At 46.0% G+C, this 14,506-nt stretch overlaps 1 protein-coding gene across 2 annotated transcripts in view; it reads left to right on the plus strand.

Moving 5' to 3' along the window:
- Positions 1-11,044, plus strand: part of LOC142391807 (lysine-specific demethylase 6A-like) — a 25,867-nt gene extending 14,823 nt beyond the window's left edge. For both annotated transcript variants that reach the window (XM_075477896.1, XM_075477897.1), the window contains 16 exons: positions 1,596-1,727; positions 1,844-1,915; positions 2,006-2,101; positions 3,096-3,485; positions 3,775-4,652; positions 5,268-5,397; positions 5,489-5,594; positions 5,703-5,908; positions 6,049-6,110; positions 6,218-6,292; positions 6,398-6,661; positions 6,750-6,937; positions 7,217-7,358; positions 7,440-7,566; positions 9,323-9,493; positions 9,782-11,044. In XM_075477896.1, coding sequence (XP_075334011.1) covers positions 1,596-1,727; positions 1,844-1,915; positions 2,006-2,101; positions 3,096-3,485; positions 3,775-4,652; positions 5,268-5,397; positions 5,489-5,594; positions 5,703-5,908; positions 6,049-6,110; positions 6,218-6,292; positions 6,398-6,661; positions 6,750-6,937; positions 7,217-7,358; positions 7,440-7,566; positions 9,323-9,493; positions 9,782-9,811 — 3,069 coding nt within the window. In that variant the 3' untranslated portion in view covers positions 9,812-11,044. The remainder of the gene's footprint in view (positions 1-1,595; positions 1,728-1,843; positions 1,916-2,005; positions 2,102-3,095; positions 3,486-3,774; positions 4,653-5,267; positions 5,398-5,488; positions 5,595-5,702; positions 5,909-6,048; positions 6,111-6,217; positions 6,293-6,397; positions 6,662-6,749; positions 6,938-7,216; positions 7,359-7,439; positions 7,567-9,322; positions 9,494-9,781) is intronic.
- The last annotated feature ends 3,462 nt before the right edge of the window (positions 11,045-14,506 follow it).

The raw sequence follows: 14,506 nt of genomic DNA on the forward strand, positions 1-14,506 counted from the left end.
ACACCTCCTCCCCTCCCTCCCTCAGACACATACTGTAAACACACGCCGCTAAACATAGAATGGGTAACGCTTGAGCTCGCCTCCACCTTCCTTACTGTCTGTGTTTGTCTGCTTATAGGAACACAGATGTCCAAAGGGGTCAATTAAAAATCCTCCCACTTTGACACTCCACTGTAAATGCAATCAGAATATAACCTCTTATTCCTTCTTTATGGTGTCGGTTTTACGGTGATGAAGGTTCCAGCCAAGCGTTACCCATTCCTGCACCCCCCCCCCCCCCCCCCCCCCCCCCCCCCTCTTTTCTACAGCAGTCACTCGGCTTCACCCATCACGCTCGGCTCAAGCAAAATGTGGGGGGGTGGGGCTTTAAATTCTCTCCTAATCAGTCTCTTCTGTTTTTTTTTGTTTTTTTTAATCAGACGAGGTATATTCCAAAGTGGCAAACCTGTTGAATCATTACTACACACTGCTGTTTGCTTTTTAGCTGCTTTCTAAGGAGGTTAAAATGCTCCAAGGGAAGTTGTTGCATCTCTGTCACATTCAGTAATGCTTTGGGTTTTTCTCTTTTTTTTTTTTTTTTTTTTCTGGCCTTTTTGGCTTTTGTCCCTGCTCTGGTGGGATCGGTGAGGTCGTGCTGTAGCAGAGAGGCCATCCCATTCTCTCCTCCATCCATCACCCATCCAGTAGCTGACCTTAGAGGCCCCGCAGCCGCTCACAAAGCCCCAGCACTGTCCTCTAATGTTTCACCGCCACTTCATTCAGTCATGTACATCATACAGTAGATGCCAGTAGCTCTGTTTGTGCGTGGTCTTTGTTGCCGCTCTAGAATATGTTAATTTAGCAGCTGTGACAACACGGATGAAGAGATTTCGGTGTGTCAGGTGTGACTGCTGTATCCTGCTGGGACAGTTCTTGTAGTGAAACGTCAACCAATTGTTTTTATTTTACACTCCTTGAGGGACTTTTGACTTTTTATGGCAGCTATAGGTAAACAAAGCAACCAAGCAAGTGGGCTTCTGTCAGCAGTCACATCTGCCTCACAGGCTTCTCAAGCAGTAATGTGTGAGACTCATCACATTTGCTTTAAAGGTTCCGTCACAGAGCGGCTTCTGCCTTGCGTCGTCTGACAGTGCAGCATTGTTTACAGTGAATTTGACCACAATAAAAGCATAAGCGCTGCTTAGAAGTGTGAAAAGCAGCGAGACAAATACCCAGGGTGCTGCTGTTGTGCTCTGACTTTCTATCTCCAGATACACAGGAATGTTTTGCTCTGTGTGTTCTGAAAGCTCAAACACAGAATCACATCATTTCTCTCCCTTTTTTTTTCTCTTTTCTATGTTCCCCATCTCATTACCTCTACCACTTGCCGTACTCTCTCTCCTTTTCCTGCTTTACGTCTTGATAATCGTTCTTAACTGCTCGTTTTTTTTTGTTTTTTTTTTTTGCTTCTGCCATTGATTTTTCTCTCTCTTCCAACCGCTGCTGTCTTGCGTGACTTCTTCGTTTTGTGCGTCCTTTTAACATCTCCCTCTTTTGCCTCTTTACATTTGTTTTGCTTCCCTTTGCCTGCTCCCCTTCCTCCCCCTCCCCTCCAGGCTTGTAAGCCCAATCACAGTGCAGAGGGTGGGGGCTCGGGTCAGTCTCTGCCCCCTCACGTGGCCTCGCTGGGCCAAGGAGAGGACCAGTCCTGTCCAGCCAAGAGGAGGAGAGCCTCCAGTCCTGCCAAGGTAAACACGACGCTCACGCCACAGAAACGGACTGCTAGTTGTTCATCCTGTATTACGCCGAGTTGGTTTGGCACCTGACATTACAAGTTTCTTATTGTAATGTGTGTTTTACTCAGGGTGACTCATGGACCAGTAATCCAGCACAGCAGCCACCACCCAACTGGTACCTCTCTCCACACAAATTACAGGTTGGTAATAAAACTCTGTCTGAACTTTGAATATGTGATGTCATTAGAGTACCGATCACCTCAGCTTTCCACTCACCGTCATGTCTTCAGATGCTTGAGCAGCTGCGGAGTAACCGGGCCAACCTGAAGCCCCCGCAGCTTCAGATGTTGGAGCTGCTGGAGGCTCAGCTCGCCATCATGCAGCAGGTAACGATCCACAGCTGTGAAAAAGAAATGCCGAGGTTTAAGTATCGAGACGAAATGAAGTTTTCTGACCCTTATCGGGTTTAAGAATTACACAAGTGAACAACATTACACGGCCTTCATTAAACACCATGAACTCCTCTGGATACCAAAGTATTTTAGGGTCAGATGTGAGGCCGTCTGTCCGACAGCTAAAGCTGGGCTGAAAGTGGCTCATCAACAGGACAAAGATCCCAAACACAGCAGCAGATCTACAGCTGAGTGTCTGAAAAAGAGAAGAATCAAGGTGTTGCAATGGTCCAGTCAAAGTCCAGACCTCAGCTTGACTGGGATGCTGTGTTGGGACCTTCAGAGACCTGTGCACGAACCAATGCTGCAAACCTCAATGAACCAAAGCAACATGGGAAAGAAGAGTGGGCCAAAATTCCTCCACAGCAATGTGACAGACGATAGATGAAAACGATTGCTTCGAGTTATTGATTGTAAAGGCGTCTCTGCAACCTATTCCATTGTGGGATGTGACGCCTCTTCTTCAATTTACTTAGTTTTTGTTAATTAAAACTGCTTTATGTTGCATCTAAAAGTTTCATCAGTATTTGCATTTACACAAACCCTACTGCCATCTTCATGCCAACAGATGTGTGCACAAAAACCTCCGTTTGAATAATTCATAGTAAATAATTTAATATTTTACAGCCAAAGTATGAGTGAATTAGTGCGACTAAACAGAACATGAATATTTCATATGCACATACAAGCCATGATATTAGATATGAGTAAAGTCATTAATCCAGAATATAGGAATGTCAACACCGAGTGATTTATGATTCAACGGTATTCAGCCCTGACTTGGCTAACTGGAATACCTTTTGGGGTGTGTTGGGACATGTGTAGAGGTTAAACCGTATTTCATCCCAAACCATGTCAACCTGTCGCTTTCCCAACCGACTCAGACACGGCAAGCTGTGACGTTTGACTCTTATCTTTTCCTTCACAGATGAAACAGAACGCCTCAGGAGGTCAGGTGCGCCCATCTCTTCCCAACGGCCCCGCCACAAACTCCCTCCCCTCCCCCAACCTCCACCCCACACGACCCCACCTGGGACCCCATAGAGCCCTTTGCCCCCCTCAGCCGCTGGCCAATGGGCCCCTCGGCTCCGGGACGCACGGACACTCAGACTCTGTGGGTGACAACAGTAACATTACTAGTAACAGTGGTAGAATTAATCAGCCAGGGCCCCTGGCCACAGGACCCAACGGAGACGTGCCTTACCCGCAAGCTGCCGCAAGCGGCAGCGGCAACGCAGCACTGCTACCTCACACCTGCACAAGCACGCAAACACAGGACGCCACGCAGCGCCAGGCCCTGCACCTAAACTCCTCTCAGGTAAGCAGCCTGCTCACATCCTCTGTTAAGTTCTGAATGAAATTGTGTCGTCTCCCACTGGTCCTGCAAGTCTGTTGTGGAAAAAGCTCAAAAACTCGCCTCCAGAAAAGTCAGCATGTAGATTTTATAAAAGAATATTAAAACTACGTTAAAATACTGCGTGAACTCTTGGTCACCTCTGGCGCTGAGCCAAAAACAGCATGATTTGCTGAGCAGTGAGACTGGTTTGATGGCCAGTCTCACTGCATTTCCCGTTTCTCTCGTCTAACGGTTGTACTTTTTCCTTCAGGGGCTTCAGAAAGGGTCTGTTCCACATGCGACAGGCTCGAGCAGTGAGGGGATGCCCTCTCATCCCCAGACCCCCAACTCCACCACTCCCATACACGCCAACAATCAGGTTGGACATTCCACTAATGCCCCATCGCCGCGGCAGCAGCCACATAACCACCTCCCGTCCCCTCCCTCCATACCCCACTCCTCTACCTCAGGTGGTGCAGGACCCGGTGTGTCCGCTACCAAAGATGGCAACACCACAGCCACTCTTGTCACCGCAGCCGCGTCCCTCGGAAACGGGGGCTCAGAGGGCAAGGCGCCGTTGCCACTGCCATCTGCTGATGGTAAAGCGGCGCAGGCAGACGGCCTAGCCAATCATGTCCACTCGGGGGAAGGCGGCATGGCGACGGAAGGTGGCGATAAACAGAGCCTTAGCGCAGACAATCCCAGGCTATCTGCCCTGCTGGCGGGGGGAAAGGGCCCTGAGGAGAGCGAGGGGCCGTCAGAAGGGGCCGCCTCCACATCCACACTTGAGTCCCACAAGAAAATCAACAACATCCACCCGGCCGCCCTGCCCTCCACCCCCCACGCACAGGGCAGCTCGGCTGCTTCCTCGCCCATCTCTGCCATATCCACCGCCACGCCCTCCCCCAAATCCTCCGAACACACCCAAACAGGCGCACAAAGTCCCGCCGCCACCACGGCCACGCCCTCTGCACCCGCCGTCAACGGAAACAGCAAAGGAGGCATCTCTGAGGATTCCCAAAGCCCGCTGAAGGCCGAGCCACCCACCGCCACCTGTCTCAAAGCTACACCTCCACACGGACACAGCTCCTCATCGTCTTCCTCGATATCCATCTACCCCAGCTCCACGGACGTGCTGAAGGCCTGCAGGTGAGAACCCAGCTGGCTCTTCTCGGAGGTGGTCATCCTCCCGGCAGAAAAGTCGGGGTGTTGATGAGGGGTTTGACCGAGCTCTCGTTTCATGAGCGTTACCCTTGATTTCTGGCAAATCCCGTGAGTCACTTTGTAACTTCCTGTTGGCTCATGCAGAGATTCAGAAAATGGAAAAATATGTTGTTGTTTTTTTTTGTTTTTGTTTTTCAACTTTCTTCATGAATAGAAAGGATGAAATCTGTCGTTTCTATAGTCGCTGTGCACATCGGAGCAGCATCAGCGGATTGTTTTGAACATGTCTCCCCCCGGTGGAATAACAGTGCAAGTGCAGAACAGCAAGTGATTATATAACAGTCGACAGTGCTGAAGGCCGCTGGGCAGTCTTGTTGCCATGCAGATGTCATTTAGTTACATTGATCATTTCATTTGGTTCCACTTTTGCCCTGACTTATTTTGCAGTTGATTGGTAAAATCACACCCTGCATACTTCTGATAATGCAGTCGGTAATCCTAGGAGGGGGGCGGGTTGCAGAGTCCGGCTGTTGTTCTCTGCGCGGCTGCAGTGACTAAAATGATTTCCTGTTGTGTGTGTGTGTGTGTGTGTGTGTGCAGAAATCTGGGAAAGAACGGGCTTTCCAACAGCAGTATCCTCCTCGACAAGTGCCCCCCACCACGGCTGCCGCCCCCACCCTCACCAGTCCTGCCCAAAGACAAGCTCAACCCCCCGACACCCAGCATCTATGTGAGTAGTGGTTTTTCTTTCCTTCCAGCTCATGAAATCAACTAGTTCTGTGTGACATCCTTCAACTTTTTGCTTCTCGTTTATGGACCAGCTGGAGAACAAGAGGGATGCCTTCTTCCCCCCGCTGCACCAGTTCTGCACAAACCCCTCCAACCCCGTCACTGTCATCAGAGGCCTGGCTGGAGCACTCAAACTGGGTAGATGCTTTGTTTAGAATCACGCTTGTATGTTTTTTTTTTTTGTTTTGTTTTTTTTTTTTTCATGATCAGATCAGTATTTTTGACAGTTTCCGTCCTTGGTTTCAGACCTGGGCCTTTTTTCCACAAAGACGTTAGTAGAGGCCAACCCAGAGCACCTGGTGGAGGTTTGGACTCAGCTCTCGCAGCCCGCCGATGAGAACTGGGACCCGACCGGCACAAACAAAATGTGGCGCTGCGAAAGCGCCCGCTCCCACACCACCATCTCCAAATACGCTCAGTATCAAGCTGCTTCCTTCCAGGAGTCCCTGAGGGTCAGTAATGCTCTGCCTGTGTCCGACTTACTCAGAACTTATGCATAAGGACAGAGAGATTCGGGAATATTTAAGAATCAAAAGGGACACAGTAGAGGTGTTAAGCTGGCTTAATGTTATTTGTAATGCTTCGCTTTCAGGAGGAGAATGAAAAGAAGGCGTTAAAGGAGCCCTCGGACACAGAGCCAGCTTCAGCTGATGGGTACTTGTCAAAACGGCACAATTTCTGTCATTAACTTATCATTTGATGCTGGTGATTACATGTATCCTGCTGCCTGCGGCTAACTGTGAACTGTTTTGTACCTTAAGTGCTACGCGCAAAAGAAGGGGACCCCTGAAGCACATCAAGTTCGGAACAAACATCGATGTGTCGGACGAGAGGAAGTAAGTCTGGAGTTGATATCACGGTCTCGTCGTGTATTTCTCGAGGCTCATTTGGCATCTTTTGGTGCTTTGTAACATTTCAAATGATTTCCCGATGTCCCCCAGGTGGAAACAGCAGCTGCAGGAGCTCAGCAAACTGCCGGCCTTCGCTCGAGTCGTGTCAGCCGGCAACTTGCTCAGCCACGTGGGTCACACCATCCTGGGTATGAACACAGTCCAGCTCTACATGAAGGTGCCTGGGAGCAGGATACCGGGCCACCAGGAGCACAACAACTTCTGCGCCGTCAATATCAACATCGGACCCGGAGACTGTGAATGGTTTGCGGTGCCGGAGCCCTACTGGGGAGTGATGAGCAACTTCTGTGAGAAGTAAGATGGGACTTTTCTTCGTTCTTTGCTTCCTTCATTCTCTTTCCTGAATTCCTACATCATGGCCCTTTCCCTTCCCCCTCTTAAGGAACAACATCAACTTCCTGATGGGGTCGTGGTGGCCCAACCTGGAGGACCTGTACGAGGCCGACGTGCCCGTCTATCGGTTCATCCAGCGTCCAGGTGACTTGGTGTGGCTCAACACGGGCACCATCCACTGGGTGCAGGCTATTGGCTGGTGCAACAACATCGCCTGGAATGTAGGACCTCTCACCGGTACGTCCGGGACCATGGAATAAAGAGTCAGAGAACGCTATTATGGACACGCCTGTGTAGTCTTTTCTTTGTTTTATTTTCCTCATGTCAGCAAAACCTCACACACATGGGGTTTTATCTAAGAGAATCTAAAAAATCTTTATTAGGATCTATTTGTTTCTGACTCTCAGGTGGGCTCGTTGTGTGAAAGCAACCAACATCTCCTTGTTCCTTTATGTGCTTGTAAAATAATACAAGTTCAACCCTGTTTTTTTTTTTTTGTTTTGTTTTTTTTTTCAGCCCACCAGTACAAGCTGGCTGTGGAGCGTTACGAGTGGAACAAGCTCCAGAGCGTCAAGTCCGTGGTTCCCATGGTGCACCTCTCCTGGAACATGGCACGCAACATCAAAGTGTCCGACCACAAGCTGTTCGAGATGATCAAGTGAGTTCCGGGATCCTTTGCCGTCGCCTCTCAGCAGATCGTTTTCAAATCCAGCGCTAACGGCTGCGTTCTTCGTCGCAGGTACTGCTTGCTGAGGACGCTGAAGCAGTGTCAGTGGGTGAAGGAAGCCTTGGCGTCGGCCGGCAAGGAGACGGTCCTGAGGCCGAGAACCAGGGACGAGCCGGCCCACTACTGCACTATCTGTGAGGTCAGTAAGCTCACGAGGAGCATTTAGACTTCGACTTTGACTTTCTTTATTGTCATTGCACAAAAAACACAGGTGAGTCTTGACAACGAAATGTCATTACTTGGCTTCCGGTCAACAGAGCTAAACTTTTGAATGCTTTACAGTACTATACAATAAAAATAAATAGGTATGGAAATGCTATGTGCCAGCACTCAGAATAAAAAATATAGAAAATAAATAAAATGCACTTAGTGCAAAAATATTGCTAAATATTGCACTCGGCCTCAACAGAATTGTGTAGTTCAACCTCAGGTACAATGTAAAATACAGATGTGCGAGTATTGTCCATGTCCATGGGGTGGGTGTTGTTATGTGGGGGAGATGGATGGATGTGCGTTAAGCAGTCTTATGGCCAGGGGGAAGAAACTGTTCCTCAGTCTGGTTGTCCTACAGAAGATGCTTCGGAACCTTCTGCCGGACCCCAGCAGGGAGAATAGTCCATGGTTGGGGTGGGTGGGGTCTGTGAGGATCTAAATCCCGAGGATTTCAGCCTCGGGTGTGAATTTAAACGGGATTTTACTTATCCAGCTTTGTAGCTCTCATTTTGCTCCACATTTACACTTTAGCTCATTTCCAGATGACCATCGTAGAGTAATCTTGGTTATTCCGAGCCAAGACAATCGCCAACTGCTGTTTGACTCATCCAGACCACATAAATGCTACCACCTAAGATGTTTCTGATTTTGGGAAGAACTGTCAAATTCCCTCAGAATGATTGGATTTGAGCTCTTCGACCACTTTGCAAAAGTGCTATTTATAATTCTTTTCGCCTCAATATTACCTCTCGTCCATTCTCGACTGCTCATCACACAGATTAGTCGGGTAGCCAAAGTCTCAAAAATGGGTTGAACCTTGCCATACTTTTTATTTGTGTTTTTTATGTTCACTTTGACCCTAAGAAGCAATAATCAGAGAGTCTGCTCTGCCGGAAACATCGCAAAAAACAATTGTGGCCATTTTAGTGTATGTACCCTTCATTTTTTGATGAGGATTTGTGGAAAATTGTAATTTTTATTTTAAATTAAGTTGTCAATAAATGCATTCCAGATGCACAGAACACGAGGAGACAACATCCAATTAATTTCTAACTCTTAAAATACATTTCTACATGATTTTGGCTCAATTTAATGCAAAAACAATTAGTCGTTTTTTCACTTTTTTTCCAATATTTGCATCTTTACTTCATTGGCAATCAATTATTCCCCCCAAATTATGACATCAGTCAATATGCCATTCTGTTCACCAAACAGTATACTCATTCCATAGAAAAAATTGGAAAAATCCAACCAAAATCATTGGATCTGTGATGATTTCACTGCTAGGCCTAGTTGGCGATCAACAGGCTCAGAACCTCAATAGAATTTTAGCCTATGGTGACAGATGGTTGATTTTCGAGCACATCATGTTTAATATCAGTGACATTAAAGTCTGTTGTGCTGAAAAGAGTAAAGTGCTTTACTTGTTGCCCCTGCAGCTGTGAGCTCCATCGTATTATTATAAAGAGAAGGCATGGTTTTTGTTTGAGCTAATTAACGGGTATGCTAACAGGTTTTTGTTTGAATACAGAGCTTTCAGCTGTCCGTATCCCATTAAATGACAGTTGTTCACGGTTTGGGAAGCAGCTCCAAGATGTCTGGAGACGACGTCCTCACTGCAGTATGAAAGGAGTGGCTCCAACATTTTGATGTACACGTGTTTTCATGTGCTCCCGCCTCAGGTGGAAGTGTTTAACCTGCTGTTTGTGCGCCGCGAGCTGCTGTCTAAGAAGCAGTACGTGGTCCACTGCCAGGACTGCGCCAGGAAAGGCAGCGCCACGCTGGACGACTTCGTGGTGCTGGAACAGTACAGGATAGAGGACCTGATGCAGGTCTACGACCAGTTCACATTAGTAAGTTCTTCATAGTGAGAGTAAACCTGACGATGTGGGAACTGGGGATTTTCTTCAAACTGGCTTTCCCGCTGCTGTTTACAAGCTTTCAGTCCATTTAAATACTCGCCAAACAAAACAAAAATCATCTTAAAATGTCTTTTAGATTGATTGTGGAAGTTGTTTTTTTATGTCTCACCATGGTAACAAACGCGGACTTTTACTTGCAGTATTCTTGCAGGAGATTCGTGGTGACGAATTCAAAGCCCTGGCTGATTTAGTTTTTTTTCTTGTGTCATCTCTCCCCAGGCCCCTCCTCTTCATTCATCTTCATCTTGACATTAGGCGACTGCTCTGTCTTCTTCTGCTCTGGAGCCATGAAGCCCATTCACATGAACTTGTATTAAGATTTTAAATAAAAGAACAACTAAACATCAACATAAACGGACCATTTCTGATATTCAGGAAAGCCAAGGCCGTCTCCCCCCCCACCCCCCCCACCCTCACCACCGCCCCTCTCTTGTGGCTGGTCTCTATAGCGACGGCCGGAGGCTGAGGCGGCCGAGTGTGTCTGTCTATGCAACCCGTTTGAAACGCCAGAGCCTTCCAGAAGGGGAGCCACCTGGCTCGATAACGGGACTTGTTTCTCTCTTTTTCCCTCCTCCCCCTCCCAGCCCCCTCTAAAGACAATGGTTCAGCCCTGTTTTAATGGAGGACTTAATCAAATACGGTTGGGAACTGGGGGAACGAGGGGGTAGGAGTGGGATTCTTAAAGCGTGATTAAAAATGTTTTGTAGATACTTGTTAACTGTCACAACTGGCCACACCACCCGTAAAAGACTACTGACTTGACAACCCCTCTCCCTCTGACTCTTCCCCCTTTTTTCTCCTTTTCTATTCTGGTAACAGAATGAAATGTTGGTTTTGATTTATGGGACTCTCCCGGATTTTCTTGTTTTTCCTTCTAAGGAGCACTAGCCCAACTGGTCTTTTTTCTATAGTAGGTAGTCATTTTAAGACTCTTTGAACAGCAAAATCTCAACAAAAAAAAAATGTTTAAAAAAAAAATGTCATGTGAAGAGTTTAGGTGATTTTTCTTTTTCTCTTTTTCCCTTTCTTTTTTTTTTTTTTTTTTTTTTTTACAGCTTTATGTTTTCTTTGTCTCGTTCTTTTCAAAACTGCGTTTTTTGTTTTTCTTAGGTTAAAAAATAAAAAAAAGGAAAAAAAACAACTTACTAGCCAAGTCACAAAGAAAATGGGTTGCACATAGACTTAATGGAATTAAGTTTAATTTGTGATTTTTGTTTTATGTTTCTAATCTTGATGTAAATTTACACTATTTATAAATACATATTTATTGCTTGAAAATATTTGTTGATGGAATGCTGTTATTTTTTCCAGAGTACCTGCCATTAAATTTGAAGGAGTTTTGTCATTTTAACACAACTCCTCTTACATTTTCTATATATAAATAAAATTGCTTAGCAAGCAATGTACAGAAACGGACATTTAAAATTGTTTTATTGTTTGAAGAATGTTTTATGAGTCAATAAACACAAAATTGTCAAATTATCCACGCTTTTGTGCTTCCTTTTTTTTAATGGATCCATCTGAAACACACTGTAGACATCATGTATAGGTCTGAAACCCAGCAGACAATGTAGCTGTAGACTGAGACACACAGAATCCTACACTGTATGCCAGGTTCAGAACTTATCCACAAACATTCCTGCTGTGCAGTCTTGGATTGGCGTTTCCCTTCACAGGATGGACAATTGATTCATAAACATTTTAAAGCTGTGTGAACTACACAGAAACAACTGCGTCAGAAGGGAAAAGTACTTTAGAAAACTCTTGCATCAGATAACCGCACTGGATCGAATGGTTGTCAGCGGAGACCCAGTAGCCAGATGTAGCTGCTGCCAGCCCCACAGGATCTACACTGACTACTGAGCAACGGCTGGGCACCCAGAAGCTCTGCAGCCAACACTGTAGCTCGTCTGCCACAGTCCAGGCAAGACAGGAAATAATGAGGAGGAAAACGACGTCCTGCTGAGTCCACCGCTGATGTAGTGCAGGTGAGGTAGTTTTTTTTTTTTTTAAAGAAATAACACTAACCAAGCTCTCAATGCAGACTTCCTTTACAATAAAACGTATGCTCTTGATCCCTTGTTGAATACAAACGGAAATAAATGAAGAGAATGCCAACACCACAACACCCAGACGCCCTTTTCCCACTTGCACCTTCTCCCATAAACATCCTGCCAATTTCCTTTGTTGGCAACGTGTGAAAAAGATGTCGGCTGGAGTTAGTTGCCTGTGTCAGATTCCAGCTCTGCAGGACTTATTAAAACAATTTTCGCACTTCCTGCTGTATCCCAGGTGAGGATGCGGCTGCTGCTGCTGCTGCTCGTGCAATAGAAAGTCGACCTGCAATGAGCTCCACCATCAGTCTGCTCCTGTGTGACAGCCACTGTGAATAGATTTGGTGTGTTTCAGAGACCGAGCGTTTGTCCTTAACCGAGAACTATCCCTCTGGTATATGGTAACCATCACAGACATAATCTGGGGAAAGCCATGACCTCTAAAGGATGAAACCTATTAAAACTTGATGTTTGCAGGATCTCCAGCAATATGGTGCAAGAACTGTATTTCTAGGGGGGGGGGGGGGGGGGGGGGGGGTTTCTACCACAAGTGCAACAAAAGCACCTTCGCCGTGCTGTTTTTCCTATTTTGTTGCATTACAATCCATAATTTAAATGGATAAATTTTAAGGATTATTTATGTAACGGAACTATAAAAACATTTCTGCATAGATATTAATCCTCTCTTATTTTGAAGGCTTTAATCATGATCTGGGGCTGCCTTCAGAAGTCACACCATTAATCAAGTTCAGCATCTGTGTGCAGCCTAAGTGTCACATGATCTTAGTGTTAATTCACCTGTTGTGTGTGTGTGTGGGGGGGGGCAGAGTCTGAAACAGCACAACGAAGACCAAGGAGCTCTCTAAACAGGTCAGGGACCGATTTCAGGATAACTTGAGGCTGTGACTGATGCAAAAGGGGCCTTTACAAACTACTCACGTTATAGGCTTGTGAATTATTAATCCATGCTTAAGCTTTTCCTCCTTTTCTTTTGTGTTTTTTTTGTGTGACAACTGACAATGTCGTACACTTTTTAATGTGTTTGGCACATGTCAGGCAACCAAAAGGAAATGTGGCACAGGGGCACTTGCATGTAGAGTTTGGGAACAAAGGACCATGGCAACATAGAAATGTCGACCATTAGCACTGTTGCTGATGGCGAGATGATATTAGCATTGACCTTTAAACACAGCTGCTAATGTGACTCTGAGTGTTTTAAAAAGGAGGTTTTAACCTTATAAAGACAATTTACACGTTGAGGCAAATGATAAAAACAAGCTAAACTCTCCTCCTCATCTCCCTCTTTGCCTTTTAGCACTTAACAGTCCCTCTGCTCCAACGCTGAAAACAAAATGGCCGTCTGAGCCTGGCTGGCAGCCTCCCTTTTGAGTTCCACAGATGGACGATCTTTTTGTTGTTTTTTTTCCATCACTCCTCTTGAAGAGTTGATCTTCGGCTCAAAGTCTGATCATTGTCCTGGAAGGAAATTAAGACATCAAGGTAAGAAAAGTGCAGACACAAAAGAAGAGCTGAATCCAAGATTTCAGACAGAAACTAATTCTAAACATTCACAGACAGCTAAAGGCTTTGGTCACAGGATGCTTTTGATATAACCTGCCTGCCTGTTTTTTTTGCTGGTTTTTGTAAAACATTTTGTCTCTCAGCTTGCAAGCAGCCACTCTGGTTTTAGGCACGCGGCAACAAAACCAAGTGTGGGCTGAGAATGGGTGATTCTAGGAAACTGGATGGCAGCTTTTATTGTGTTTGCGTCAGTAAAGAAGACGAAAGCTTCCTGTTGGTTGCAACGACAAAGGCAGGAAACTTGAGTTCTGTGATAGAGTGAGATGTTATTTGGGAGGGTTGAAAGTGGTAGATTTGATCTGGAATTATTTACCTTCATTCATCATGTTGAGTTTTTCCTTAGCACACACTTCACCGTACACACAAGGTGTTTAATGGGGTCTGTGCCTCAAAATGTTGGAGTATATATATATTCCACCTACTCTATGAAATCTGGCAGAGCTCCAGCAGAGTGGTATGTGAACTCCACTTGGCCCGGACCACCAACCCCCCCCGCCTGCCATCATCAAATCCCGACCCCCTAACAATGTCTCCCTGTGTCGCAGCGGGGGGAAAAAAAAGGAAAGAAAAAGCAAGAAAGGAGGAGTTAAAGCAGCAGAATGATCAATGCCCTCCATCCTGAGCCCCTTTTTCCTTCCTCTCTGCTCCCTTCATCCCTCCTCTGAAACAGGCTCTGATGTTTCCGCCTTTGTGAGAAGCAGACAGGTGGCCCTGACTGCTAATTTTAACCGGGCCGATTGTCTGCCTGCGTTCCCCACAGCTATCTATAGACGCCTGCAATAAACCAAGTAGGTCAACGTGCAAAAATCTCGCACTTACAAACACACACCTGACCTGACCTCGAAAAAAATTGTCTGACTTGTCCATTCACCCGCTCCCACCTCAGTTGCTAATGATCCTCCCTGATTGGCTGTCACACACAGCCAATGGCGGAACTCTACGCTGCCCATTCATAAAACCCAGGGTCATTGAAGTTAATGTGGTATTAAGGCATGAGCCAGGAGGAGGGGTCACAGAACCACTTCTCAGTCCGCACAATGCAACTTAACCACATTCTGGTGGAGCATAATGTGCACATCACAAAAAGGAAAAACAATAAAATGATCCCGACTTCTTTATTGCTGATGTTTTCCTGTACATTAATATAAACTAATTAATATTTATATTAATGTTTATACTAATTGTATAAACTGAGTCTGCTTTATTCAGTTCGCAGATTTTTAACAACAGAAAATCTCTTTTCTAGGTTTGAGCAACTATTCGCTGAAATTCAGCCCTTTAAAATGAGAAGTCCTGACATTCCTGTGTG

Source organism: Odontesthes bonariensis, chromosome 11, assembly GCF_027942865.1.
Source record: "Odontesthes bonariensis isolate fOdoBon6 chromosome 11, fOdoBon6.hap1, whole genome shotgun sequence".
Taxonomy (NCBI): Eukaryota; Metazoa; Chordata; class Actinopteri; order Atheriniformes; family Atherinopsidae; genus Odontesthes; species Odontesthes bonariensis.